Raw genomic sequence first — 26485 nt, 5'->3', positions numbered from 1 at the left:
GATGCAGTTGATAAGACACAGATGTGTTCTGGGCTGTGTTCCTCTGGTAACAAATCCAACTATTTCTGTGCCACAATGAGGTGATGGTGGAAGGGAGGCTGGGGTTGTCCATCAGGCCCATGAACACAATGTGCTTCTTCCAGCTTTTGATGCAGCTTTGTACAAACTCCTTGCAAACAAATATTGACTTTGTGAAAATTTGTGGAAATTAGAGCCTGATGGTGTGGGCTGTATGGAATGTCCTGGGATTTTGGTAGGTGCTGATGGCTTTATTTTATTGGAAGCATTATGATTCTCACGAGACAGGCTTGTAACCTGCTACTTAGTGCTCTAAAGGCTGTTTTCTGGGTAATGGGGTAAATATCCAGCCTTTGCACAAGTTTCAGACTTACCTCCTCCACGTGGTTGGTTTGGTGTTTCTCCTGTTGTGGAGAGTAAGTTCTTCTGTAGTTCCTGGTCCTGCACAGAAACACAGGGAGAACTGGGAATGGAGTCAGAAGGCCATGTGAGGCTCAGCCTTCTGAGCTTGGAGCTCTCCAGGTTCCTGCTGCATGAATGGGGACCTCAGCTGGGCCAGTGTTTGTACTGAGGTTTGCAGCCATCCCAAGATGACTCTGACTCCATGAACTAATAGCAAGGCACCAGACAACAGTACTGACTTGTGATGCCTTTCCCTGGGTGGTTTATTTGCTCTGATTTCACTCCTGGGACTGTTATGCTGGGTTTCTCCAGGGCCTGCTACCATATGGAGCACTGTGTTATCTGTTCTGCTTTGGGTCTGATTTTGTCTTTCTAGAATTTTTGCCATTAAACCATAAAAGTAATTCTCACTTTCCACTCTCTGTTACTGCCTCATGCAGCCTTCCACCCTTACCTGCTTTGGCTTTGAAAAGAGATTTTACATTTGAACCATTTTTGGCACAGCTTTTAAAGAAACCCTGACCTGGTTCTGTCGCTGGTGAGAGCACGACTTACCCCACGCTCTCCTGCACCTCTGCTCTGTCCTTCTATTCATTCTCTCCTTTTTTTGTGTCTCACTCTTCCTCCCTCCACGGGCCCAGCCTCTGTGATTAAGTCTGCAGCTCTCCTGCTGTTTTTAATAGGCCTGTAGACCTGACCATCTGATGAGAACCAAACTGCACAGCGTGCTCCTGAATACTTTCACTGGAATCTCCTAATGCAGGGTATTAATCATTACTGTCAAACCATTCAGGCCCTAAATGTGTCCACCCAGTATAAAATTATACTAAACAGGAGGCGAAAAAGGACTTGGCCCATATTAAAACCAGACATTAGACAGTCCCCTGACTTCTCAGGCATGATGGCCGAGGGCACTGTCCAGTTTGACAAACAATGCTGTGTATTCAGCACGGGCTGCTCGTGATTGATGCTCATAAAGGTGCCAGAAAATAAGCATAATGAGTTAAAGGAAATATGGAAAGGCGTGGCTTCCTCGTGTGTTTACTAACCCAAATTCCTGGGAAATGCTTTGCCTGTGTGTGGAGCTCGGGTGCATCTGCCTTGGTGATCTGAGTAAATGTTCCTGCAGTTGGGTCTTCTTCTGCTGCAATTAGAAAGCAGGAGTTGCTAAATCAGTTGCTGTCATACTGAGTTATTGTACAGACAGAGCCCGGGGATTTCTTGCTTTGGTGTCTCACTTGAATTTGATCCTGGGAAGTGCAGAGCACAGCGTGGTGGGAGAGCATGGGGTTACTCAGCCAGGCTCGGGAAAGGTAAGGCTGTCTCTCTGTTAGCTGTGAATTAGCCATGCATGTTTTAAACCATATTTGTCCCTGGTACTCCTAAGCTGCCAGGGAATGCAGCCCCTTACACATGAGAATACGCCGTTTTTCTTTTTTTTTCCCCCCAAAAAAGCTGTTTCCAATTCTCTCCTGTAAGAATGCCTTTATTCTTTGGAGTTGGCAATAAAAGTTAATCGAGTGTAAAATAAAAGTTACATAAGGTGAGTGGTAAAACTTTATTATTACTGATGTTGGGTTTATTGATGACTCCATTTGGTGTTATGAGCCATGGCATCCCACCAAGCCCACTGCATGTTGCTGCCAGCCCCTGACAGGCCGAGCTGCGCCGGCGCCCGCGGCGCTGCCCCACGTGGGGCCGGGCTGGCACCCTCGGATGGGCCTGGCCTGGCCTGAGGAATTTATGGGGAAAGCTCTCCAGCCCCCAGTTACCATATTCTCAGGTAAATGCAGGATGTTTTACAGCCAAATGAGAGGAGCTGCTGGTTGTCCCAGCAAGGCCAGTGCTCCCTGCCTGCCCCGAGTGCCAGCGCGGTGACAGGAGCGGGCAGGGACGGGGCAGCTCCTGCTGCCAGGGGCTCCTCTCCCTCCACAGGGAATTCCTCCAAGCCAACCCACATAAGTGACTAGCCCGTGGTGTTCTGATCAAGGATCCCGAGGGGGAGGGATGAGGAGGAAGAGTCCCCAGTCCTGCTGCAGCACTTTGGCACCAGGCAGGAGTTGCAGCTCCTCAGTGTGGAGTTTTCACAGTGTTCAGATGGTCTGCACTCATCCTGCCCCTTCAGAAGAACACATAAACCTGGGTTATATGCACACATATAAACTGGGTTTATATCTGTACACACTGCAGTGTGCAAACTGATTAAGTTATCTGCTTTTTGAATCTGTCGTTAGCTGTGTTAATTGGTTTGAGTGACTAATATGATAATGTGATCATTAGTGGTTCATACATTTATTTCAGTGTAGTACTGATTTAAAGTTCTTTTTTTTTTTTTCCCATTAAGATGTGTCTTTGATAAATATGGCTTAAAATATCAGGGTATTTGGCACTTCTGAAAATCTTGCCAAGTTTTTCTTTCTTTAATATTTTTTGCATTTGTTCTTCTAAAATCTGATTGGATCAACAAAGACAATTTAATTAACCAGCTGGTACTGGAAAGTGCAGTAACAGCACAGCATTTCCTACCCTGACTTGCATTTCAGATTTACCATGTAGTGGAAAAAAAAAAACCCAAATCCTCCTAGAATTGTGGTGCAGCAGGTTAGTTGTCATTGATCTCAGCAAGAATGCTTAAACCTGCCAAGTGTGTTACATGCTTGAAGTCTAGACAGAGATGGAGCAACCCCGCGTGTTCCAGCTGGATTTTGCTTTTGAAATGACGTAGAGAGTCCAGAAACGGGGCTGGAGGTCAGTGCTCAGGCACGAGAACTTCACAGCTCTCCCAATGAAGATCCGGTTTGTTTTCTTATCTGAGAGGGTCCAGCTGCCAAAATAGTGAATTTATGTTGGAAATTAGAGAAGGGGCTTCTTTCCCTGTGCCCGTCATCTCCAGGTGACACCGCTGAGAGCTGCTGGCACTGTCCCAGCAGCACCACTGAGAGCTGGGGCTCAGGAGGAGCTGGGGCAGGGTGTGCAGGCCCAGCCCTTGGATGGTGGGATCCTTGGAGAGGGGCAGGTTCCACAGGAGCTGCTCCAGGTGTCACCTCAGTGAGAGCAGCACAGGACTGTGGGATCTGAGCCACCATCGATGCCATTCAAACACAACCACCGGTGATGCCAGTCCTCTCTCAGGGACAGGACAAGGGGAAACGGCCTCCAGCTGTGCCAGGGCAGGGTCAGGTTGGACATCAGGAGGAATTTCTTCACAGGAGGAGTTGTCAGGCCTTGGCAGGGGCTGCCCAGGGAGGTTTGGAGTCCCCAGCCCTGGAGGTGTCCAAGGAAGGACTGACCGTGGCACACAGAGCTCTGGGCTGGGGACAAGGGGGGCATCGGGCACAGGTTGGACTCGATGGGCTGAGAGGGCTTTTCCAATTTAAACAATTCCGTGATTACTCGATTTTCCTCATTTAAAGTGCATGTGGTTGCTGGTTCCAGCTCTGTGTCTCTTTATCAGCTGTTTTTTGACCATACCTTGTGCTCTGCAGAGGACATGGTGTGTCCTAAAGGCCGTGTGTTGCTCCCCTGTCTGTGCTGCTGTAGCCTGTTTCCATAACTGTATTATTAGTTTTGTCCAGCCTACAGGAAAAAGTGATACTGTAGCTGGCATCCCAGTGTTAGGTCATATTAAAACCATCTGTAACAAATCTTTATTTGCAGTTACTTTGGAGTTCAGATTTCAGCTTCTACTCCACCTGTCATCAGTGTTTATCCTCATAAACTTTCACAGCTTCTTTTATTCTGGTTCTTTTTTTTCCCTTCTGAGAGACCTTTTCAGGATTTTTGGCAGTCTCGTGCTTACTCTGCCTGGCAGAATTTCACTCTCCTTGATTTAGAAGAGGTGATGGTTTCATGAATCTACAATATCTTTAGAACAGAATATTTTTAATGTAATTTCCAAGAAAAAACAGCCCTGCTGCTTGTTATGATTTCCATAAAAAATAGGAAAATAAAATCTTTAGGAGAGTTGTCTGCAAACTTAGAGCAGAAGCTTTTGTTTTGATGTGGGTAAATAGCTCTGTTCACTCCAAATAGCTGCCTAAAGAGGATTTTAACAAACTCTAGAGGTGGATTCATTCAGATATGTTTAATTTGCTGATGAAGATTATAGCCCATGGTGGGCTTGGTGCTGAGGGAGAAGCAGAGGCAGCTCCAGCTCCTGCAAGGCTGATGCTGTTGGGCTGGATGGGATGGGATGGGATGGGATGGGATGGGATGGGATGGGATGGGATGAGATGGGATGGGATGGGATGGGATGGGATGGGGCAGTGCTCAGGCAGTAGAAGGGATGGAGATGAGGTGGGGTTGCAGGGCCTGCCTGAAATTCCATTTGTGTTTGGTTTCTCCCAGTAAGTGAGGGCACTTCTGTGACAGCCAGTGTGTGTCTGGCAGACAGTGCTGCCCAGGGAAGCAGGGGCAGCCCTGGCACTGGGGTGTGCTGCTGGCATGGGGTGACACAGCCACACTCTGGGGAACAGCAGCACCAGGAGGGGGGTTTAACCCAGTCAAACTTTGCGTTATTCCTGTGCCACAATGCCAGTTCAGAGGTTCTTTTTTACTGCTGCTGTTGGCCAAGTTCAGGTTTGGGTTCCTTGGTGGGAAGTTCCCCTCACAGCAGGTTGTACCTGGCTGTGTTTCCCATCAGGCATCATCTCGTGGAGGTGTTGTCTTCCTGGCAAATACCACAGATGGGTTGTTCAGAGGTGAGCAGTGGCTCTGGGGCTTTGATTTTGGTGTCTTGCTTGAGCAAAGGGAGGCAGCTGGTTCCTGCCTTTGATGGTCCCCTGTTCTCTGCACACTCTGCCTGCAGGCTCAGGGGTGCTGGAGCAGCTTTGCCACATCAAACAGGTCCCAGCACTGAAGCAGCAAATGTATGAACTAACCACAATTAGCAACCTTAGGAGTTTGTTAATTAGGAGGTCTGTTTTCATGGCTGCTTGGTGCAGATAAACCTTTGTGGATTGGGGTGCCAGATAAAGGTTTTAAACCTGTTTTTCCCGAATTTATGGTTTTTAATCAACCTCTTTGCTCTTCCAAGCAGACATATTTAAACATCAATCATTTGTGACTGTGCTTCATGCTGCCAGATTGCTGTGGTGAGCAGAGATGGACATGCCAAAGCAAACAGACATTCTACTGTATTGGAAGAGTTGCAGTTTCAATAATTCTCTATAAAATGTGTTTTCCACTGCGATATCTCTGCTGTTGTCTCAAGTGGGGTCTGGGGAACAGTAAATATGCACATGTTTTCCCTCAGAGTTTCCAGAGCTGCCCAATGAAGTCAAGCCAGTCACTAAATTCCTGCAGCAAAGTGTGGCAGAGTCTCAAAGGAAGTAGGACAGTCTTTGGCCACTGGGGCTTTTACCACATCTCAATAGTCCTGTAACCCCCCCCCCGTGAGTCAGGTGATTGATTTGGGGATGATACAAGATCAGATGAAATGAATGAACCCCCAGAAAGAAAGCAAAACAAACACCACTCTCCTAGAGACAATTGCTCTGGCAATAGCTGGTGATCACAGTCACTGAGGTTCTTGTGGCACACACTTGTGTAAAGGATTTCTCATGTTGACAGGCTGCAGCCAGAGGAAGAGGAAGGTGCTCCTGGACTGGTCTGCCCAGTGCCTGGAGCTCGTGTTCTCCCTCTGACCTCTCCTCCTTCATCCCTCACTAGGGCAAGGAAGGGAACACGAGAATCTGGAGAACACAAGATTCCCTCCAACCCCTCATAGCAGCAGTGGGTTTTCCACCTTGAGACACATTTTATTTCCTCGTGCATTGCTGCATTCGATATTTTCATTATTCATTATTTTTTGTGGCACTTTCTGCCTCTCATCCCACAAATCGAGTGTCCAAGCACTCAGAATGTCCAAATTCAGCTGATCTGGCCTCTCCTCTTTTTACATGACTGGCACAGCAGAACCTCATCCTTAGGCCAAATAGAAACATGTTTGGGTTGGACCTGCTGTTTAATGTGAGTGGGATGAAGCAGAAGAGCACGTTGTTAAAGGCATCTCTGGGTGAACAGCACAGAGCTGAGCTCAACAGTCTGTGCAGGGCTATTCAGAGAGATAAGAGCCTTCCAAAAACCTGACAGGAGAGCAGCAGGGCTCAGAACACAGGGCAGGCAGGTCGCTCACAAGATGTGCAGGGCACTGGGGTTTGATAGCAGAAATGCCATCTGCATCTTTAGGAATCCTGGCCAGGGGTCCTTCATCCCAGACAGACACACACAGGGGGCTGGTATCCCACCAGCTGGAAAAGCAGGGCAGATAAAGGATGTGTGTAGGTATAAAGGCACAAACACCAGCAGTTGTGGGTGATGGGGAACGTGGCTGCCCTTGCTGGTGCAGGTTTTGGTCAGTTCAGGAGCCTCAGCCCCACAGTGCCTGACTGGGATCTTGGTCTCCCACGAGAGCCCCACGTGTCCAACTGGCAGAGACAAAAAATAGCACAAAATGCTGTTTAAAATGTAAATGAAACTGTTTGCGTTTACATGGATTTCTGGGAAGTGTTTTAAAGTCTATCAAGTCTCTCAGTGGTTTTGTTCAGCTGTGGCACTCGAGGGGGAAGGTGTGTGCTGTTCCCTGACAGAACGAAGCAGCTTCCCCGGGAAAGCTGGAATTTCCAACTTGGTTTTTAGTCAAGCAAAATATGAACAGGCATATTTTGGGTGTTTAAGCGGAGCTCTAGAGCTTCTCCTGTCACCACTCCATCTGTGCTGGCTTTCTTTAGATGTATAAATAAATACTTGCATGTATTATATATATATAAAATAATTGCTGGTGCCTGTCTTCCGCGATTTGTTTTGTTGTTTAACGATCGTGTTTGGGGTGAGAGGGAAGAGGCAGGGGGGCTGCTGCAGCCATAAAGTGGACAGAAAACAAGCTTCATCTTTGTAGCTCCGAAGAGTGCATTATGGATGTTTTTAATCTCTTTGACCTTGTGGCAGAGAGGAGGGAAGTGAAGAAATTGTGACAAACACCAGCGCTTTAATGCCAGGTTTGTTACTGCCTGGAGTGCCCTAAGGGTTAATGTAACAGTTTTAAGTCCTTCAATCACACCCACCCCCAACTACAGAACACTTCCAAATAATCCCTTTATAATAGACCCTTTTCCACAGATTGTATCTAACCCATGCATTAATGGGGCCCATTGGTGTCAAGCGTTTCAACAAATCCGGGCCAGCCGAGGCTCTGGGAGCCCCTCTTCCCCCACAGACCTTAATGATCTTTTGCCCCTCTGACTTCGCTCCCCTGCTGCAGGGACAAAATTAAACTACTGCGGATGGCAAAATAGTTATTTGCTGCCCAGGCAATTACATACTTCCAAAACTCTCCATCGCGGAAGGCCAGATGGACTTTATAGAAACCAGACCCGGGCCACAGTTTTAATTATCATAGTCCTGTCAGAAATGAGTGAAATTCTGAATGACCGCATGAAACGAACCAAAAGCCTTACACATGGATTTTTTCCTCAATAAAATTTTATGGCTTCTTAAAGAAACAGCATTCATATATTTTACGAGGCCTAATCATTCACTAATGCCTATATTAGTGCACCTGTGGCACTCGGCCCCATGGAAATTACAGCAGAGCTCAGCTCTGCTCTTGTGTTCTCTTGTGTTATTGCAAACCCCTTGTCCAAAACGCAGCACATGGTCTGGGGATAAGCTGGGCTCGTTTTCCTGAGCTAGAAGTCCTTCTAATAAGGTAAAGAGATTTATGGATCCTTATCTGCCGAAATTTTTGTGTCATTGTGTGAGTAAGGCTTGTATGAATAAAATGACCCTTCATAATACACTGTTCTTAAAGTGTAAGCTAGGGCAGTGCCTTATTGAAGGGACTGGATGTGTTGTGTTCCTCTGCTGATTCAGAGAAGGAATTCCCATTGACTCTTTCCCCCTCAAATAGTAGCACTTGCAGAGGAAGTGCTGGGAGCAGTTTGCAGCTGTTTCCAGAGATGACCAGGTAACAACCTTGTGTGATCCATCTGCTCATCCCTACTCACAAACCCCCCATTTCCAGTTCAAGCCCCCCTGACCAGCACAGGATCTCCAGGCATTTGGGGCAGGTGTTTGTCTAACCTGTGATCTCTGCTGGTTGTTGTCCTGCTCATCACTCTTGGCTGTTCATGTCCTAATGCCTGAACCAAACGTTATTACATCCCATCCCTCAGTCTCCTCAAGGTGAAACAACTCCAGTTCTCCCAGTTTTCCACACAGGGTGTTTCCAGACCTTGGCTCATTCCCTGCTCTGCCCTTATGTGACTCCAGTTTGTGCCTCTTCCTCAGGGAGTGTCGACCGCTGTCCCAGCGCTGAAGAGGATGAACCTGGTTCATCTCTCCTGAGGGCTCTGCTCCCTTTGTGTACCCCAGTGGGGTGTTATTCCACAGAGGAGTTTTAACTCTCACCAAAGGTGTTTGTCTGCACTGGGGGCCAGGCTGTGACAGACCTCACCCAGCACAGTTCGTGTCCCTGTGCCCAGAGCTGCGTCCCCACAGCGCAGACACGGCACCTCAGGTGTGTGTTTGGGTCCTGCCTTTCTCTCCTCCTCTCATCCCTGGCAGACTCTGGGGCTGCTGAGATCATCACCACCAGCCACAGGTCAGGTTTGGGGGCAGTGGGGCAAACAGGGCTTTGGTGGGAACCTCCCAGCAGCCCCAGGAAGGATGAGGGAAGGTTGGCAGGGAAGGTCAGAGCAGCTGGCGGCAGCAGGAAGGTGGCACCCAGGAATTTGTCTCCTCTGGTTGTGCAAGTCAAATTTGCTAATGAGGTCCCGCTCAGGCCGTGCTGACAGCCCCAGAACATACTGGGTGTGTTACTCCAGCGCCGCTGGAGTGAAGTCAGCTTCCCTCCCGAAGCTTTCTCATTACTTCATGCACTTGGCAGCTGCTCACAGGCTGGACGAGCTCAGCCAAAATAAGAACCGATGTAGAAACATGGAAAAGACTATTTAGCATTTCCAAACATTCTTCCTGGGGAGATGGCGGGGGGAGGAGGAGCTGCTCTGGCTGTGTGCTTTCTCTCTGCGCTGCTGTCAGACGTGGGCAGCCCTGGGGGGAGGATGAGGAGGGCAGGGGCTCCGCGGGGCTCGTGGTGTGTTGTCCCTCCCAGCCGGGCTGAGCCCTGTCCTGGCACTGCCCTGAGCAGCTCCTCAGATACAAAGTGTGCCTCTATTGAGTGTATCGGCTCCAAAAGGGGCTAGTAGTAAACTGAGAATATTTGGATAAACTTGCCGGCCCTCAGGACTAGAAAAGGACTTTTGTTCACGTGAAGAAAAAGACTGTTCCATTTCCATAGGATGGCTGGATCCTGTCCAGTAAAAACTGAGCTTGAAGTATAAAAAATGATCAGGAGTGTCAAACGAAGGATCTTTTACTTGAGGTCAGATATTTATTTTTATTTATTAGTGTGTGAGTTCTACATCTCTGGCCCAGCTCTGGTCTGGAGCAGCATCTCTGGGAGGAACACGGTCCGGCACAAAGAGCGCCTTGTGCCGAGGGATGGGGGTGCTCTGGGGGGCACTGCCCTCTGCTCTGGGTTCTCCTAACTTGCTTTTCTGGCTCCCTGATTCCAGGTGACAGGGACAGTGTCCCAGGGTGAAACTCTCCACTTTAGCACCATGTTCTGTGTCTGCTGTGGAACTCCGAGCAAGGCCCGGGGTAGAGCTGTGGGGGTGGTTTGTACACACCTGAGTGTCTCTGGCTGTGTTTTCCAAACATCCTTTCCATTGCAAAGTGGTTTGCAAACATTTCTGTGTTATTTGCAGACAGACTCTTCCTTCTGCTCTTGGAAAAGTGCTGGCAGAGCCTCTGCTCCAGTTCACTCCTTCCCCAGTCCACCAGTAATGGTGAACTGGTGCTGGGCATCAGGAGGCAGAGCAGGACAGGGCAGAGCTTGGTCCTGTCTTTGCCCAGTTTTGGGAAGTTCACACTGACAGAAGAGAGAATGGGGTGCAGGGAGGGAGCAGTTTGGGGCAGAAGAGGTAGATTTGTTAATCAGAGCAGAGGAGAAGGGAATGAGAGAGCTGGAGCCAACTGAACTCACTCCCAGCTGCAGCCAACGGGTTATTGAGTCCATGAGCCTGCTCAGGAATTTTTTTTTTATGCTATTCTCCAGCATGAAACGTCAAAGACATATTTGGTGCAAATGTTTTCCTGAGATTTATTTTTATCTAATCGCTTATGAAAGTTTTACTGACTTTAAAGACCAGATTTGCTCACCACCAGTAAACCAGGTTTTTCTGCTTTAATTAAACCATTTTTTGTCCATGAGGTTTTGTTCACACACTGACTACATCAATATAAATATATCTCTGCCAGAGTAATTAATAAAAGCAGGCAGCTCAAGGGAGTAAGCATATGGGTCGTATCATCTCTGGGGACTCAACTATTGTATAGTTCTTCCAAAAAAAGTTAAGAATCGCCCCCAATTAAAATGTTATGTGGCTTATGTATGTTCAGATTTAATTTGGTATAATTGAATTTATGTTCATCCTTAGAGAACTCCCGGGGCTGCCAGATACAGGCAGGAATCATTTATACCATGGAAATACCACCGTTAGATTGTTTTAAAGGCTGCAGGATTAGAGCACAATAAACTGTTTCAGCAGCATTTCAAGGCTTGAGCAGTTGCTTCAACTTCTGTGTGAGTATTTGTGAAGGGAATGAAAACAATATTGTTCTCGCCGTGTTTCATTTGTTTTGCATGCTGCAGCGCTGCTAAAAATGTGATAATTTCTACTTAGCATTAAATTAATAGTTTTTATTATGGTTGCAAGGAATTTGTGAAGTCCCATGTTTAGCAATTGAGGAATTTTAACTTTGAAATAAGAAGAAAGCTGTCACCAAAAAAAAAAAAAAGTGTTTCCATCTGTTAATGAGGAAGATTCTGAGATTATTATCAGGTGAACCTTCTAAATACCTGAAGTCTGATTTTTTTTCTCCAAGGGTGTTTGCTTTGAAGAGACAAAACCGCCGTCACATTCAGTGTGACTGAGAGTTGCCTGGAGAAAATGATCATAGGTTGGTTTGGGTTGGAAGGGACCTTAAAGGTCATCAAGCTCCAACCCCCAGATACCGTTTTCTGCGCTGCTCATACACTAAATATAAAGCCCCAAAACCTCCTTTTCCAGACCTTTGCCTTTGTCTCATGTCTTTGACTGCCACGAGCGGTTTTCCTGCAGTTTTCCTGCAGTTTTCCTGGGGGAAGGTGCATGTTGCAGGAGTTCCTGCAATAATTGTGATCCTGAAATCCCAATAACAAGCAAACTTTGCACAGGGAGCAAACGCCTTCCCTGTCAAACACACAGGAGCAGAGAGACCCAGGAATGAGGAGGGTTCCCTTTCCCTGCCCAGGGAATCCTGATGTATAAAGCAAATATTTGTCGTCCTCAGCTCCATCTTTGGATCAGAGCCTGGCTTTCTGATAGGTAAGAAAATTGCTCTAAAGGCAGATGCTGTTGTATTTTTTTGTCCCTTCCACTTGACTTCGGAACAGCCCAACAGAACAGGAGCAGAGGTCTCCTGTTGGATCAGGAGGTGGCTCCGAGGGCAGTGTTGGCTGTAGGTGCTGCCTGTCGGGCTGGGCTCAGGTGTCCACGGAAGATAAGGAATTGTGGAGGTTATCAGCATCCCCCTAACTCAAACCTGACCCGCTCAGGCAGTGTGAGAGATCTGGTATGTGGGCTCAGGGATTGTTTTGAGACCTGCTGTCAGGGAACCAGATGTGCTGGAACTGCCTCAGTAAAACAACCCAAGCAGAGGCATCAGAGCCCCTTTCACTTGACCCTCTCCTGCGGCTCCATCCGAGCTCTTACCTCGACACCACTGCTCTGCTGAGCTGTCTTTTGACCCAGAGATGGCATAAGATCCGAGCTGGAGATTTTGAAATGTTGTTCCTCAGCGTATCCAAAGGGCAGATTTATCATTAGAATCAATTCCCTGGAATATACAGTTTCATAAGTAGGTGAATTGGCCTGGGGTAAAGTTCACCCTGGCAGCACTTGGGACTGTGCAATTCACCCCTGTGCTTCCTTATGGCTGAGATTTCAGTTGTGATCTCAGGCAAGACACTGGTTTGGTTTCAGCTGCAGGAAGAAATAATTTAATCAGTCTCTCTCCCATTGTCATAGTTCTGAAAGGAGAACAAGGTTTGGCTGGAAGGTTTGTGAACCTCTTCTGGGTGTCACATTGTCCCACTGGCAGGAAATAATTGGTTCTGAGGCTTTGGTGGAAAACGAGCACCCCAGAATTCCTATTAAAGTTTGAGTCACTGTGTTAGGGGGGGAAATAATTATATTCACTGTGTAAATTTGAGGGCAGAATACTTTGCTCGTTTTTGTTCTCTGTTATTTGTTGAGTGAGATTGTTGCTAACCTGTGGGTGAATGTCAGGGGAACTCCCCTCTGTGAAACTCTTTTAGCTCTTCAAGTAAGAAGCAACTCCAAAACCTTCTTTTCTGTCGAAACAAACCACTAAGGGAAAATGTGCACCCTGGTGTCCCCAGTTCTCATTTCAGTGATGCTCAGATTGAAGATGAACTGTGTGTAAGAGTCACAAACTGAGGTCCTTGTGCAAGATTTAGGTCATGTGAACAGCCTTGACCTCCCTGGGGAGGCAAACCAGGCTGGGAGCAGCTTCCCCAGAAGCTGGAAGTGCCCTGAGGATCAGCTTTCCTGGCCTGGCTCTCGTCCTTCAGCCCATATCCCTGTGCTGCAGGGCACAGGCTCGGGATGAGCCTGGATGCTTCCCTGCTCCCTCAGCCCCAGGCAGAGGGGAGGCTTTACCTGCAGAACAGCTCCCCCAGCCCAGGTCCCTCTTGTCCCTCCAGCAGCCCAAGGCAAGGGGAGCAGCTGATTATTGATCCTCTGGGCCCCTCTGAGCCCCCCACAGCTGGGACCTGCCTCTCCTGCCCTGCCCACAGTGCCTGAGCATCCTCTGGACCCCAAATTCCTGACCTCGCAGAGAGGGTTGGCCCTGCCTTTGTGCTGGGAAGATCTCTTGCCATCCTCTGGGATTACATTTATAAAATAAATCAGTGGGCAGCTCTTGGGCAGGATGTAGCTCAGCATGGGGGTAGCCTGGGGCTCACAGGCCTCATCACCTGGTTTTTGCACCTTCTTTCGGTCGTGTTTTCGGTAAATCTCACTCTAAAGAGATCACACGTCTCAGCTCTCTGAGGGGTGAGCAGAACACTGTTGGTGCATCAAGAGAAAATGTCTCTGGCCTGGTGAGAGGGGGCTGCTTTGTTTTCCCAGCTCCTCAGAGAGGGGTTCCTGTTTTTGATCAGCTGTGTCGGTCGGTCGGGAAACCTCGAATGTCCTCTGGTTCTTTTTCTCAGTGCCAGCCCAGCTCACAAACTCATCTGTTTCACACCTCCTAAAGGGCACGAGCCGTGCAGAGCAGCTGCTGCCCCGTGTGTGATAAGGAGGGCTGCAGGGGCTCTGCTGCCCCGTCCCAGCCGGCCCTTTTGGGGGGGTTTCCTGTGTGAGTGGGGCCGAGGTGCAGCTGTGCTCGCCGTGGGGGAGGGCACGGCCCTGCTGGGCTCCCCCCCTGCCTTTTGTTGGGCTTTTGGGGTTTGGGTTTTTTTTTTTAAAAATCTCTGCTCCGAAAGTGCCGGGCCGTGGGTGAAGCCGTGGTAACACATGCACCCTTTGGGCCTGTAAATTCGAGGTATTTACAGTGGATCTGTGGAGAAGTGCACACCTCCACAGGAGTGATCCCAGCCTGCTGGGTTGCCATTATCCATGCTGGCAGGGAAAGTGAGAAGGGATAATCATGCTCTGCACTAGGCTGGTAAATTCAGTGCTAGAAGAGCACGATACCTGTCTGTCTTAGGACTTGTCCTGCCACTCTGAACCACACCTCTGGCAGCTTTTTTGATGGAGCTTCTCTCCCTCCCGTGGTTGTGTCTGGCTGTCATGTGGTGGTGCCTGTCAGTCATGACCAAGCAGCACCCCAGGCAGGGTGCACAAGCTCTGGGCAAAGACAGAAGTGAGACCAACACAGTGGTTGTCACTGCATGGGTGTAGCTGGCACGAGTTACACGTGGAATGAAAGCTACCTGTCCTTTCCTACCTCTCCAGACACTTAACACCTTGGTCTTGTTGCATTGCTTACCCTGCCAGCAACTTTGATTCCCTGCACTTCTGATTCCCAGTAATTTTAAATTCCCTGTCAGAAAGTTTGCTTTGTGTTATGTATGCTGAGGTGTTCAAACCTGGCCCAGCCACCAAAGCCAGGTGGGAGGTCAAGTCCAGGTATTGAGCTCTAAGAATAATTCTCTTAGTTTTTGGGAGTGAGACCTACAGATTGTATCCATCAAATACTCCCAGGATGCACCTCCAGAAGCTCATCAGAATTTATTTTTAAGGTTGGCTGTGTTTTCCTTGTGGCAGAAGCATCTTTTGGGTATGGATAAGGGGAAGCAGCTGTGTCTCAGTGGTAAGAGGACTCTTGGAGAAATTACCACCAGAAAATCTTCCCATCTTCATGCAATGAAGTTCTGTTCAGCTTCTGTGCCTGTGCCTGCTCCCTTCTGCCAGGAGTACTGCCCTGCTCCTCCTCCACCTCATTTTAGTCCACACCTCCCTTTGGAAATAGCACTCAAAGCATTTGGGGTCTCCACAGGAGCTCTGGGACACGAGTGACTTGTGTGTGTTTTAATCCCTTGGAACAGCCCTGGGAGCTCAGAACCTCTCGCTGCTGCTCCCTCTCCCTGATGCAGTGAAATGTCCTGAAGCTCCAAATCCTCCCCTGCCTGCAGTAGCCTCTGTCTTTTGTTTGTCAGATGAAGATTTCTCTCGAGTTCCCATTCGTTTCTCATCTATTAAGCTTTTAGAACTCCACAATTACAGTTTTTTGAAATGAGCCAAAATGCTGTAGAACACAGAGGTGGGATGTCCTGAACTCTTTCAAGGGGGAGGAAAACTTCAAAGTTTTAGAGTGTGTATATTACAAAGAACTGGAAATCCCTTTCTTGACTGGTGTGTACAATATCTGAGGCAGCCCTGGGATTTGATTCGAGCATCATTTCTTAGGGTTTACTGTTTAATTTGAGTCAGTGTGGTATGAATTACGTTACTGGTGAAAAATGAGCTTTTGTTGAGATAAATGCCTGCCATCAGCTTGGAGGCTGTCTCCTGTTTTGACATCTTTACTTTGTGCTTTTCTGCGTGCTGATTAGATGTTGCTGCGCAAGTTCAGCTGATTGCCCTGGGAGAGGGTGAGAGTGGGAGGGGAAAACGAGGGGGTGGGATTGGATTCATGCATCAACAGGAATCGGCATTGGCAGCACCTTTTGTGACATCCTGTGTCGTTCAGGGTGTCTTCTGGGTAGAAAAACTGCACCTCCAGAACAGGAATACGAGGAGTTACAGGTAGAGGAGGGAAAGCAGAGCCAGTGTGGGTTTTTCTCAGGAGTTCTTCACTTCTGCCCTTTGCCCCTTTGCACAGAACTCACTCTGCCCGTGTCAGTGCGGTGCCTCTCTGCTGTGGGGAGCTGGAGATGCTTTCCTGGAGGTCATATTTGATGTGTAAAAACGTAAATTTAATGTAAAGGGAGTCCTGGATGGTTGCTGCTGCTGGTGGTTCCTCCTGCCAGGGTTTGTGTTTATGGTCAGGTCTGATGCACCTTCTGCTGGAGCCAATGTGTGGTGCCCGAGGGACACAGCGATGACGCTGCGGGCTGGCAGGTTGTTTTATCCTGATGCAGGGCTGGCACATGGGAAATACTCACTGGCTGGTCTGTGATGGTGTGTAAGAGAAGAGCAGTTCATAGTGGGCAGCCCTTCAAAAGGCTTTGCTGGATTCAAATGCACTCAGGAAATCTAAGCTCGCCTACAAAGCTCGTGTGAGTGATCCAGGCTCCTCTGCTTGGAACCTGAACAGGGAGTTTTGGTAGAAAACAGGCTTTTTCATGTGATTTCTCGTGTGCTTTAGATGTGGTAGAAAAAAAAGAAGGAGAAGGTTATTTTTCCATGACAGAAGCATGTCCCAGTAACAGCCTTCCTTGCAGCCCACTGATGGTTTTCCTCCAGATCCCTCACAAAGCCAGATGACACAGGAGCCCAAGAGCAGACTCGGAAACGCACACACCAGTGGAAAATTCCCACTCCAGACGTGTGGCTTGGGCAGGAGTGAAAGTTCAGAAACATTTAACCTTTTGAAAACCTGAATTGGTCTCTCTCCCTTCGACTGCAGCAGCACTTTGCCTCCCACAGGCCAGCAGTGCCACCAAACCCAGCAGTGTCACCAAACCCAGCAGTGTCACCAGGCTCAGCAGCAGCCCTGGTCAGTCTGTGCCTGGCATTGCCAATCCCCTTGGCCCCAGTGCAGTCCAGCTGAGTTGCCTCATATTCAGGGTTCTCCCGGCTCTGGCTCAGTTTAGAGGAGGGAACTTGCTTGTTTGACAGTGGGAGAACCCTAAAGATTTCTTTTCCTCTCCTCTGAACTTTCCCAGTGTTTGGATACTGTGGGCTTTCGTCCCAGGGCTGGTGGGTTCTGTGTTCTGCTGGAATCTGCAGGTCTGCTTGCAGAGAGGACAAGATGTGAATGGTGAGGAGACTCCTGGGGACAGGAGGCTGTTCACAGAGCCAGACACATGAACTGAGTTCTCTGATCCTGCAGCCATTTACCAGCCCTTAGGACTTGAGCCCTGAGCCCCCTGCACTGCCTGTGTCCCGTGGGGGTCACGCTGCAGACGAGGCTCTGACCACCAGGGTGGTGGCCAGAGCTCTGCTGCCCACTCCTCATGGAGAGCACAGGCAGAGGCTTTCAGGGGATGGCCCTTTCTCTCCTTATCTGGTGGTTTTGGGGCCGGGAACTGGCTTTTTTGGACAAGAAGTTTACTGTACATAACTCAAAGTGGCTCTCCCTGAGTACACTCAGAGCTTTTCCTGTGGCCCTGAGCTGGGGCAGCAGACAAGTAGGGTTTGGCTCAGCTGCTCTTCCCATCGCTTTCCAGTGCTATGACCTGTTTTTGTCTGACACGTTTCTCATTAACTCTTTGTCAAATCACCAGGAAGCCTGCTTAATTGCGGGCAGAGTGCTGAATTTATGAGTTCATCTAGGCTTCATGTCTACACATTGACAGAGGTGTTTCTCTGGATGGAGTCTTTTTCTCTTCATTTTGTGGCAAGAATGGAGTTTCTGTTTCAGTTACTTCTGAAAGTCATAAATTGCAGCAGGCCCTCCCTCCCCTTTATTTAAAAGAAACACAACAAAACTTCATGGCAACAGTTTATTGCTCTAAATCAGCTCGTGGGTCATTAAAGCAAAAAGGGGGGGAGGAAAAAAAGAGGAAAAATCTCCAACTCCTGCCAAATAAAATGCGCACATCGGCCAAGCTGTCAGAGGCAGATCCTGCGACCACGGGATGAGAAGGTTTATTACACTTTGGGCTTCTGGGGAGGGATGTTATAGCAACAGGACGCTGGGTCACTGATGGCAAACTCCTGGTTGCTTCGTTTCTTCATGCACACTAGGAATCCATTAAGCGACCTGACGACAGATCCGCAGGCACCGCGGCCCCCGGCACACCTCTGCCGGGGCCAGGCCTTGGACGCTGCCCACTGAAACGTGAAAGGAACAACCCAACAGAGAGCCCACAAATTAGGGGAGCAGGAAACCTCAAATGATGTGCAAAAAAAATTGTAAACGTTCGAGGCGAATTTTTCCATAACTTCTGCTCCATAACTCAGCATTTCTGATGTTAATAAATTACGGAACGGAGCCTCTGCGAGATCAGTGGAGCCTTTCGGATCCAAACCCCGAGCGCCGCGCAGCAGACGGCAGATGAAGCTGCAAAGTGAGTCCTGGAACATGACAACAATTTCCTTTTGGCTGGAGAGGGATGAGCCTGAACCGCAGCCACAGCCGGCGTTCTGGCTCTGCAGCCCAAATCCCTGTCCCTGCAGAGGGCCAGTCAAAGCCCTGTAATCCCAGGAACATGGAGGTGCATTTGTTTGGAGCAGAGAGCCTGGAGAGGAGGAGGATGGGGACTCTGGAGCAGGGAGGAGAGTGTGTTCTGTGGAAACACAGGGAATGACTCCACCAGACAGAGTCATGGCACAGTTACTGGCAGGGAAGAGGGGGGGAATTGGGAGTTCTTCGATGAACTGCTGGATTTGCAGACAAAAGTCCTGGGAGGTGCTGTGGGTTAATAAATAAACACTGAACTCACCATCTGAAGCAGAGGGAGAAAAGATGAACTTAGGTTTTGGCATATTGAGTAAAAAAAAGAAAAAAAGCGGGGAGAAATCCATGGTGGGGTGGGTAGGATCAAGTGGAAGAGTGATGGGGGAGATGAGGCAGAGGAAATGCTCCCATGGGAATTAACTCTCTGAGCCCTCAGGCCACAGTCCAGATGAAAGTTTGCTTTTCCAGCAGATCCCAAGTGCACGTGGCTGTCCCTGCCCACCCGTGGTTTAACATGGGGACAAGGTAAAAGGGGCACTGTGTTTCTGCAGGGAGCCCAGCTCCAAGGGACAGGGATGCTGTGCCTCAGATCCGAGAGGATCAAGGGGGTGAAGAGCATTGCCCCAAAACTGGCTGGAGTATCAGCATGTACTGGTTACAGAACAGCAAAACCAGTGCCAGTTTCTAAGTATAAATTTATGTTGGTTTTTTTTCTCCTCTCCCATATCTCCACACCTTTTTTCCCCTCTCCTCTTGCTCTGACAACTTCTTTTAATGTCTGAGCCAAATTACCCACTGGAGAGAGCTCTGCACTGCCTGGCTGGTGCAGAGCCAGCCCGAGCACAGAGCACAGAACAACTGCAACTGTTCCCTGTCAGCTCCACCAAGGCACAGTCCTGCTCATTACACGGGATCTTCTGCTTGGCTTTTCCTTCCTGTGGCATCTCTTTTGTTGCTGCTGGTGGTAAATACCTGATGTCAGCCTTTACCTGTCCAGGGAACAGGGATATCTGTGAATGGGTGGGCTCATGATTAAAGCTGCTAAGTCCTGGGTAGGGATGACATTAGTTCTGGTCTTAACTGTGAACAGCCAGGTTTAACAGAGCTGGAGAGGAGTGCTGTGGTGAGAGCAGCCCCACTCCAGTAGCTGTGTGCAGCTGAGGTTTCCAGCAGTTCACTGCAGGGTGAATCCCTCTGTGCTTCCATCTGGGACCTTCAGTTCACCCACAGCCAACACTCTTTGCCTCCCTTTTTTCTGCCCACCTGTCCTTCTTCAGAGCATCAGTTACCTCTTGGTGCTGCTCCTACTTCTTCTAAAGACCGAAAAATGAATTTTCCAGGAGCTTTCCAGGAGCATTTTCAAACTGAAAATCTCTTTTTTTTTATTTTTAGTTACTGACAACAACTTGCAAGCAGTTGGTTTGCAGAATTTCGCCAGAGGAAATTTCTGATTTCCTTCTGGTCTAAACTGGAAGAAGATGTGGTAAAAGGTCTCAGCTTGTTTTTCCGGAGTTTTTTAAGGTGGGAGGAAGAGAGACTTAGGCTGTTATTCTGTGTGTGCACACTCGACAGAGGAAAAAATAGATGCCGCAGATAGTGATTGGTGGTGGCTTTTGGATTTCTCAGAGTTCTTTGTGCTGTGAAATAACCCTGGCCCAGAACATCAGCCGTGAGCATGAGCGTGTGAACTCGAGCTTTAATTAGAGGTGTTGGCCACCAAGGGCTGAGCTCACCCAGGAGCACCCTCTGCTCCAGGACTGGTCCTGCAGCACTTTCAGACCAGTTGATTGCCCCCTTTGTTTTCTTCTCAAAGGGTCCTCCCTGATGCCAGCAGAGGCATCACACTGGAGGAGGGATGGTTGTTTGCAGAGTCCCCTCCAGTGCCACTGCCAGGCCTTGGGCCGTGGTGCTGGGTTCTGTTTGTGGGGTACAGTGAGTGTGTGTGAAAAACAGCAGCTGAAGTTCTCAGGGTTTCATGCAACCTTTTTTTTTTTCTCGTTTTGATCTGTCACCTTTCACACCCCCAGCTTGGCTTTTATTTCCCCACGCAGATAAAACCACAGTTTCAGGTGATTTCGAGCTATGGCAGAACCTCCTCCTGAGGCAGAGCTGGCCCTGGAGCCTGAGCAGGGCCCTGCAAAGTGAATTTGAGCCAAATTCTGAGCTTCCCTTGAGCCGTCTCCCCATGGAACTAGATGATCCTGGAGGTCCCTTCCCACCCAAACCTGTCTGTGGTTCTACAGTCTGAGTGTCCTCATCAAACAATTCTAGAAGATGAGAGAGGGTGTCTGTAAGATACAGCTGTGAAATAAAACAGCCTTTTTGGGTAGTCCTGCAGTTTTCCACATTGTGTTCCCAGGGTGACTGAACATCACCAGTTGCTGCCTTATAGATTAATGGCATTGGGAGGTTTGTGGGCTGCTGTTTACTCAAACCTTTAAAAACTGTTCAGTGGCTTCAGACCAGCTGAGCATCGATGATTCATCTCATTCTGTTTTCCAGATGAATTCCCTGGAAGTTGTTATCACTTTCTGATTAGGTGTGTCCCCACTCCTGCCCCTCGAGGGGATGGTTTGGCTGGTCCACTTGATTTGGGATCAGTAAGGCCAAGAGAAGCACTTCAATCTTAATAGCTTTGGTCAGCCTCTGTTCCTGGAGTTCCCTGAGCTAAAACAGGAGTTATGGTTATTTTAGCTTGAATTAGTACAGTCTTTCAACCCATGTTACAAACACTTTTTTGTTGTTTTTTTCTTGCAAAGCTCAAACAACCTAAAATTGGCTTCCTGTGCCATTACTGCCCCATCTGAGGCCTTTGGTGTCCCCAGCAGAGCTCAAGGGAGGTGAACAAGGGGGTCCAGAAAGTACCAGGGTTTGAGAAAAGGTCTGGTCAGGGCAGAGTCAGTGACCATGAGTGTTCCCAGGCAGGGGATGAAGGAACTGAGCACATACAGGTTGTTTTCCTGCCCCAGTTCTGTCCCAAACACACGTTTGAGGAGGAAATGCAGGATTTCAGTGACTCTCAGTGCCATGTTCGATTAGGAAGGAGGAAGGCAAAGAGTAATGGTGGGAAAGGGTTAGTGCAGGAGGTGAGGGACCAGGGAATGTGTGCAGGGAGGTGGGAGCTTTCCTGGGGATGCTGGCAGGTCCTGCAGTCCTGGGGGTTCAGGGCTGGGAGCGAGAGTCTCAGCTGGCAACATCCCCCCGAGATTCCTCAGCCCAGCCTTGCTGCTGTCATCACTGAGGTTTAATTTTTCCTTTCCTTTGTTTTCCCACCTTTTCTCTTTTTTTAGCTCTGTCTTGAAATAGATGGGAAAATATTATCGTATCCCATGAGATTCTGAGAGAATTAATTGCTAGTAAAAGCATGTTAAGAGCTTCTGATGACTGAAGTAATTTGCACTGACACAGGGTCTGGTCAGGGTAGAGGGAAATCTAAGGAAAAAAGGAGTTTTTGTAACAGGGAGGCTCACTTAGGAGCAGAACAGGGTTTTGCCATGCTTGGGCTCAAAGGCCTTTTCCTTGTTTTCAGGGTGTCCTGTGTAATCTTTTAAATGTGCTATATGTGAGTTGCCAACTGGATCAACCCAAACATGGGTGGGGAATGCTGAGCATCTCCTCTGTTTCTGTTACTCAACTTCACTGACTTAAGAGAGAGAAAGTCTCTTCCTGGTAAACCAGTGTGTTTCTTTAAATCACAAACCTTTAATTAACTCTTTTTTCCACACACCTGGACTTTTATTTGGAGGTTTTTGTTTGGAAGGGGTCTGGTTTTGCACACAAGCCCAATTGTGTCTCACACTCAGCCCCACTAACGTGGTCAGTGGATTTCTGATGCTGTACTTTGATAAATGAAAGTATCATTTGTTAAAGCATTTTTTTAAAATGCCATTTCCCAGTGCTGTGGAAAGTGACTTGTTTTGAAAGTGGATTGAAACATTTGTAATTAAAACTGGTCCTGCATGAAAGGATAAAATAGATAAGGTGATGATGGAGCAGTTTAAGGACCTTGTCACTGAAATCAATAGAGTTTGGAGGAATTACCTGCTTTGGTTCCTTGGACTGGTGTGGAGACCAGAGCTGTGTGTTTGTCTCCAGCTGTGGTCCTGATCCTGTTCCTCCTGGACCACTCTGCTGTGTGTCCTCAGAGGTTCTGCCAACGAGGAATTTCAGATTACGGCTGAGAGCTGGTTTTACTCTTGTCATCTCTCTGAGGGCTGTGTGTATCATCCAGTGTTCTCTTTTCTGTTTCTAGTTTAGAGTCCTGCCTTGCAAACAGTTTTCCCTCCTCTCCAGTCCCCAGAGCTGCCGTTTGGTGCCAGCTGACCTGTGCCTCTCTCCCGTTCTCCTGCAGATTGCTGACGAGCTGGGCAATGAGAAGTTCTGTGTGGATGCTGGCCAGGCTGGGGCTGGCAGCTGGCTGAAGTACATCCGTGTGTCCTGTTCCTGTGATGAGCAGAACCTGGCTGTGTGCCACGTCAACGAGCAGGTAACGGCCCTCAGGGGCTGCTGTGCCCACCCCACCCCTCCACAGGGGCTGCCATGCCCACCCCACCCCTCCACAGGGGCTGGGGGCTTGGCCAGGGCACTGAAAGGAGCCAGCCAAGGCACTGATCTGCTCAGCAGCTCCACTGGGGTGTCCCTGGGACCCCCAGAGTTCAGATCTTGCAGCCCCTGACTCCTCTGGTGGTGAAGCAGATGATGTGAACACGGGTGATGGTGACAGAACACACTGAGAAGGGTGGAAAGCAGTGCTGGGGGGTCATGGCCATGGGAACTGTGGGCAGGGCTGGGTGGGGAGCACAGTGCCAGGCTGGAAACTCTGTTGGTGTCTGCCTTGAAGAGGAAAGTGAGAGCAGGAGATGGTTTGGGAGCCTGCTGAGGAGGAGGAGGGCAGGTGGAACCCTCCCAGGCAGGTGACAGCAGTGCTGGGGGGGTGTGAGTGAGGGGTGTTACATGGAATTAATAGGAATTTGATGAGGTCTGCCAAAGTTTGCAAAGTTCTCTGAAGCTTAAACCCAAAAATGGATTCAGGATGAGCAATCCTCGTTGAGAGTTTCACAAACCCCCAGTCGAGTCCAAATCAAATGCAAGTTACTGTTTCAGACCCAACTTAAATGAGAAATCCTGTCCTGCTGCTGTCACCTGTCAGCAAACAGGAGGCACATTTGGATCTGTGCAGGACTTTTGAGGATGTTATCAGCTGCTCTGGGCTTTCATCAAACTCAGTGAATTCATAATTCCCGAGTGACCAAGGTGTCTTTTGAATATAACCCCCCACAATACAAGAGTATTTTAATTCTTAAAGACTCCAAATAAAATTTCTAGTGAAGTAATTGACAGCAGAATCTGGACTGTTGAATGATCCCCCCTGTTACAGATTATAATGTATTTAAAATGTATTTCTAGTTAGAAAGAGATTAATTGAGACATTTCATTAACTATTTTTCAATTGTGGAGCCAATTTTCACAGGTAGAATAACGTTAGCCCGTTTTCTTTATATTTATTCATGCTGAATAGGTATTTGAAAAGAATAGAAGATATCCTTGATTGACTGAGATAATTGTGATTCTGAAGGAGGACTGAAAAAAAATGGTAGAAAAATGATATGATTTACTAAATATGTCTGGAAAATGTTTTATTTTTTCCTGTTGCTACTGCTGCCTTCATGAGGAAAATACTTGAGCAGTTCAGGAGTCTGTAATATTAAACAGAATCTCTGTAATAAAGATAATGGCCTGAGCTGGCTTCCAGGGTGATAGCTGCAGCTTTTATTTGGGATGCAGATATTGGGGAATAAAAGGAGTAACAGGGGATGGAAAAAATCGGGCCTGTGTTTAATAACCTCTGTGAGGGGTGTGTGTGTTACAGGGGTTTTCTGTGTGTTTTACACACGTGTTTGGTGACTCCTCTCGGGATTCCCAGGTGCATAACACAGCGCCTTAAAAAAGAGGAAATAAAAAGCAATGTGGCTCAGCTGAGACAAAGGGGAGGCGATTCCAAAGGAGGAAAACACGGGAACAAAAGCAGAACGTGCAGCCCCATCCTGGCTGTGCGTGCACAAGGCCAAACTTCTCCCTGTGTCCGCCCCTCCCGGGCACAGGGACGGGGCTGGCAGTGGGAGGGCAGGAGGTACCAACCCTGCCCGGCTGCTGGGGTTCATTATTTGTCAGAGGAGAACGTAAAGAGCCGTTTTTCGGCTGGTTTTGAATTTTGGAGCTCCTCTGCTGCAGCCGATGCCCCGGGTGGGTTTTGACCTTTGGGTAAATGCAGCTGTTTTTCTCCCCTCTCCGGTGCTCTCTGTGCCCCCCAAAGCACGAACGTGTGGCTGTGCCGGGGCTCGGACAGGTCCCGGCTGCAGCTCGGGCAGCAGGAACAGGGGGGTTCCTGCGGAGGGTCCTCGGCAGGGAGGTGGTTCTGGGACGGGCTTTTCTCCCTCGCCGGTTCCGTCCCCGTCCCTTGCCCTGGGGACGGTGAAACGTCCCCGCCTCGCCCCGGGGCTCCGGCTGCTCCCGGACGCTTTTCCTCAGAGGGAAGGATGCCCAGCTCCGGTTACCTGGTGCCGGGCTCTGAGCGAGATCAGCCTCGGAGTGTGGCTGTGGTTCCGCAGCACCGATATTTCGGTGTTTGGACCCAATTGCTCGGGTTTAGCTGCAAACTGCTGCAGGCAGAGCCAGCTTTCTGCTGCCCCGAGCTCACGGCCACAGCAGCGGCCACACAGCAGATCCGTGCACCAACCCAGACTGGAAAAGGGTTCCTCCGCCTTATTTTTACCTTCATTTTTTTAATATATTTTCTTTTTATTTTTTCTCTCTTCGATGCCCCGTGCCCAGAATAATTTTGATAAAAATCAAGAAATTTTTTTTTTATTGATATTTTCAGTCATCCATGAGAGCACTACCAAGCCCGAGTTATCCTGTTAACTATTTAGTGTTAAATTAAACGGGTAATTAAGAGAGTTGCCTATTCTGTGGTGGGAAATGAGAAATGATCATGTTTGGAGCTTTTCTATAAATGACCATAATTGATTTATGAATGTAAATCTTCTGCTGGTTTAGTAAATCCGAGTTTTTTCGGTACACAAGAAATAAAAAAGGAGAGGAAACACAGCAGTGGTTTTAATGAATCCAGACCATCAGTAACACGATTGCAAGATGAAGTTAATTATTATAATGAAATGTTTGATGAAATTAATGTGACTCCAGCAGAATCCAGCTTTTCCCTGATCATTAATGAAGCTTGTCCTATATTTCTGGAAAGACTGCAGCAGACGTTTTTAAATACAAGGAGCTACTTTGTTCTGAGAACAAACAGGAGAGGAAAAGGAGCTAAAGGGTGACACAGGGGCAGTGTCAGCCTTTGGCAGGGTAATTCTGAAGGATTTTTCAGTGTAAAATTTGTGACTGTATCTATGAATTAGATGGACCTTTTAGACCGTGGTTTGTGTTTTAGTGCTGGTTTGGGTTACCAGCTGCAAGAGAAATGTCTGTAAATAGCAATTTTATTTTTTTTTTCTTTTTTCTCTTCGCTTGGGTCATCCCGAGTCCTGTTTTTCTGACTCAGCCCTGAGCTCTGGGCTCACTCCTAGGCTGCCCTTTGCTTTTTTTCCAGGCAGTTTTCCCATTAAGCTCAATGGGGTTTGGTCCTGGGAAAAGCTTTTCTTGTTGAACAAGCAGGGAAGAGCGTTGAAGTGCAAATGAAAAAGATAATGAGAAAATGGTGAATTTTATACAACTTTTGGTTTACAGTGGAATTCACAGAAATGAACCTTCCCATCCCTGTGGAGCAGGGCAGTGGGATCTCTCAGAACTGTGCTCACCTGTGCACAGGTGAGTGTCCTGCTGTCAGCTCGGTGCTGCTCGGGGGTTCCCACCCGAGGGTCTCTCAGCTGACAGCGAGATCCTCGGCCCCTGCCTTTGGCACCAGGTGCCTGTTTTGGGCTCTGAGCTGGGTGGGGACAGTGTCTGCCACGGAAGAACTGTTTGCAAACCAGCGGGAACCAGGGATGGAATCCCTGAGGATTCTGGCAGGCGCGGGGATGTGTTTCTGTGCCCTTTGGGGCATCTTATCAATGGCAAGCAGTTGGATTTCATTTCTCACCCCAAACATTTGTGTTTGTGGCCGTGTCACTGCTTGGAAACTCTCGGTGGG

General features: G+C 48.5%; 1 protein-coding gene across 1 annotated transcript in view; it reads left to right on the top strand.

Moving 5' to 3' along the window:
• The window catches only part of LOC103762030 (histone-lysine N-methyltransferase PRDM16), a 255300-nt gene that overhangs the window by 191262 nt on the left and 37553 nt on the right, over positions 1 to 26485 (top strand). The window contains exon 4 of the mRNA XM_029962376.1: positions 22688 to 22822. Within this exon, the coding sequence (XP_029818236.1) occupies positions 22688 to 22822 (135 nt within the window). The remainder of the gene's footprint in view (positions 1 to 22687; positions 22823 to 26485) is intronic.

Source organism: Manacus vitellinus, unplaced genomic scaffold, assembly GCF_001715985.3.
Source record: "Manacus vitellinus isolate BGI_N305 unplaced genomic scaffold, ASM171598v3 scaffold_46_pilon, whole genome shotgun sequence".
NCBI lineage: Eukaryota > Metazoa > Chordata > Aves > Passeriformes > Pipridae > Manacus > Manacus vitellinus.
This window is presented reverse-complemented; position numbering and strand designations above follow the sequence as displayed.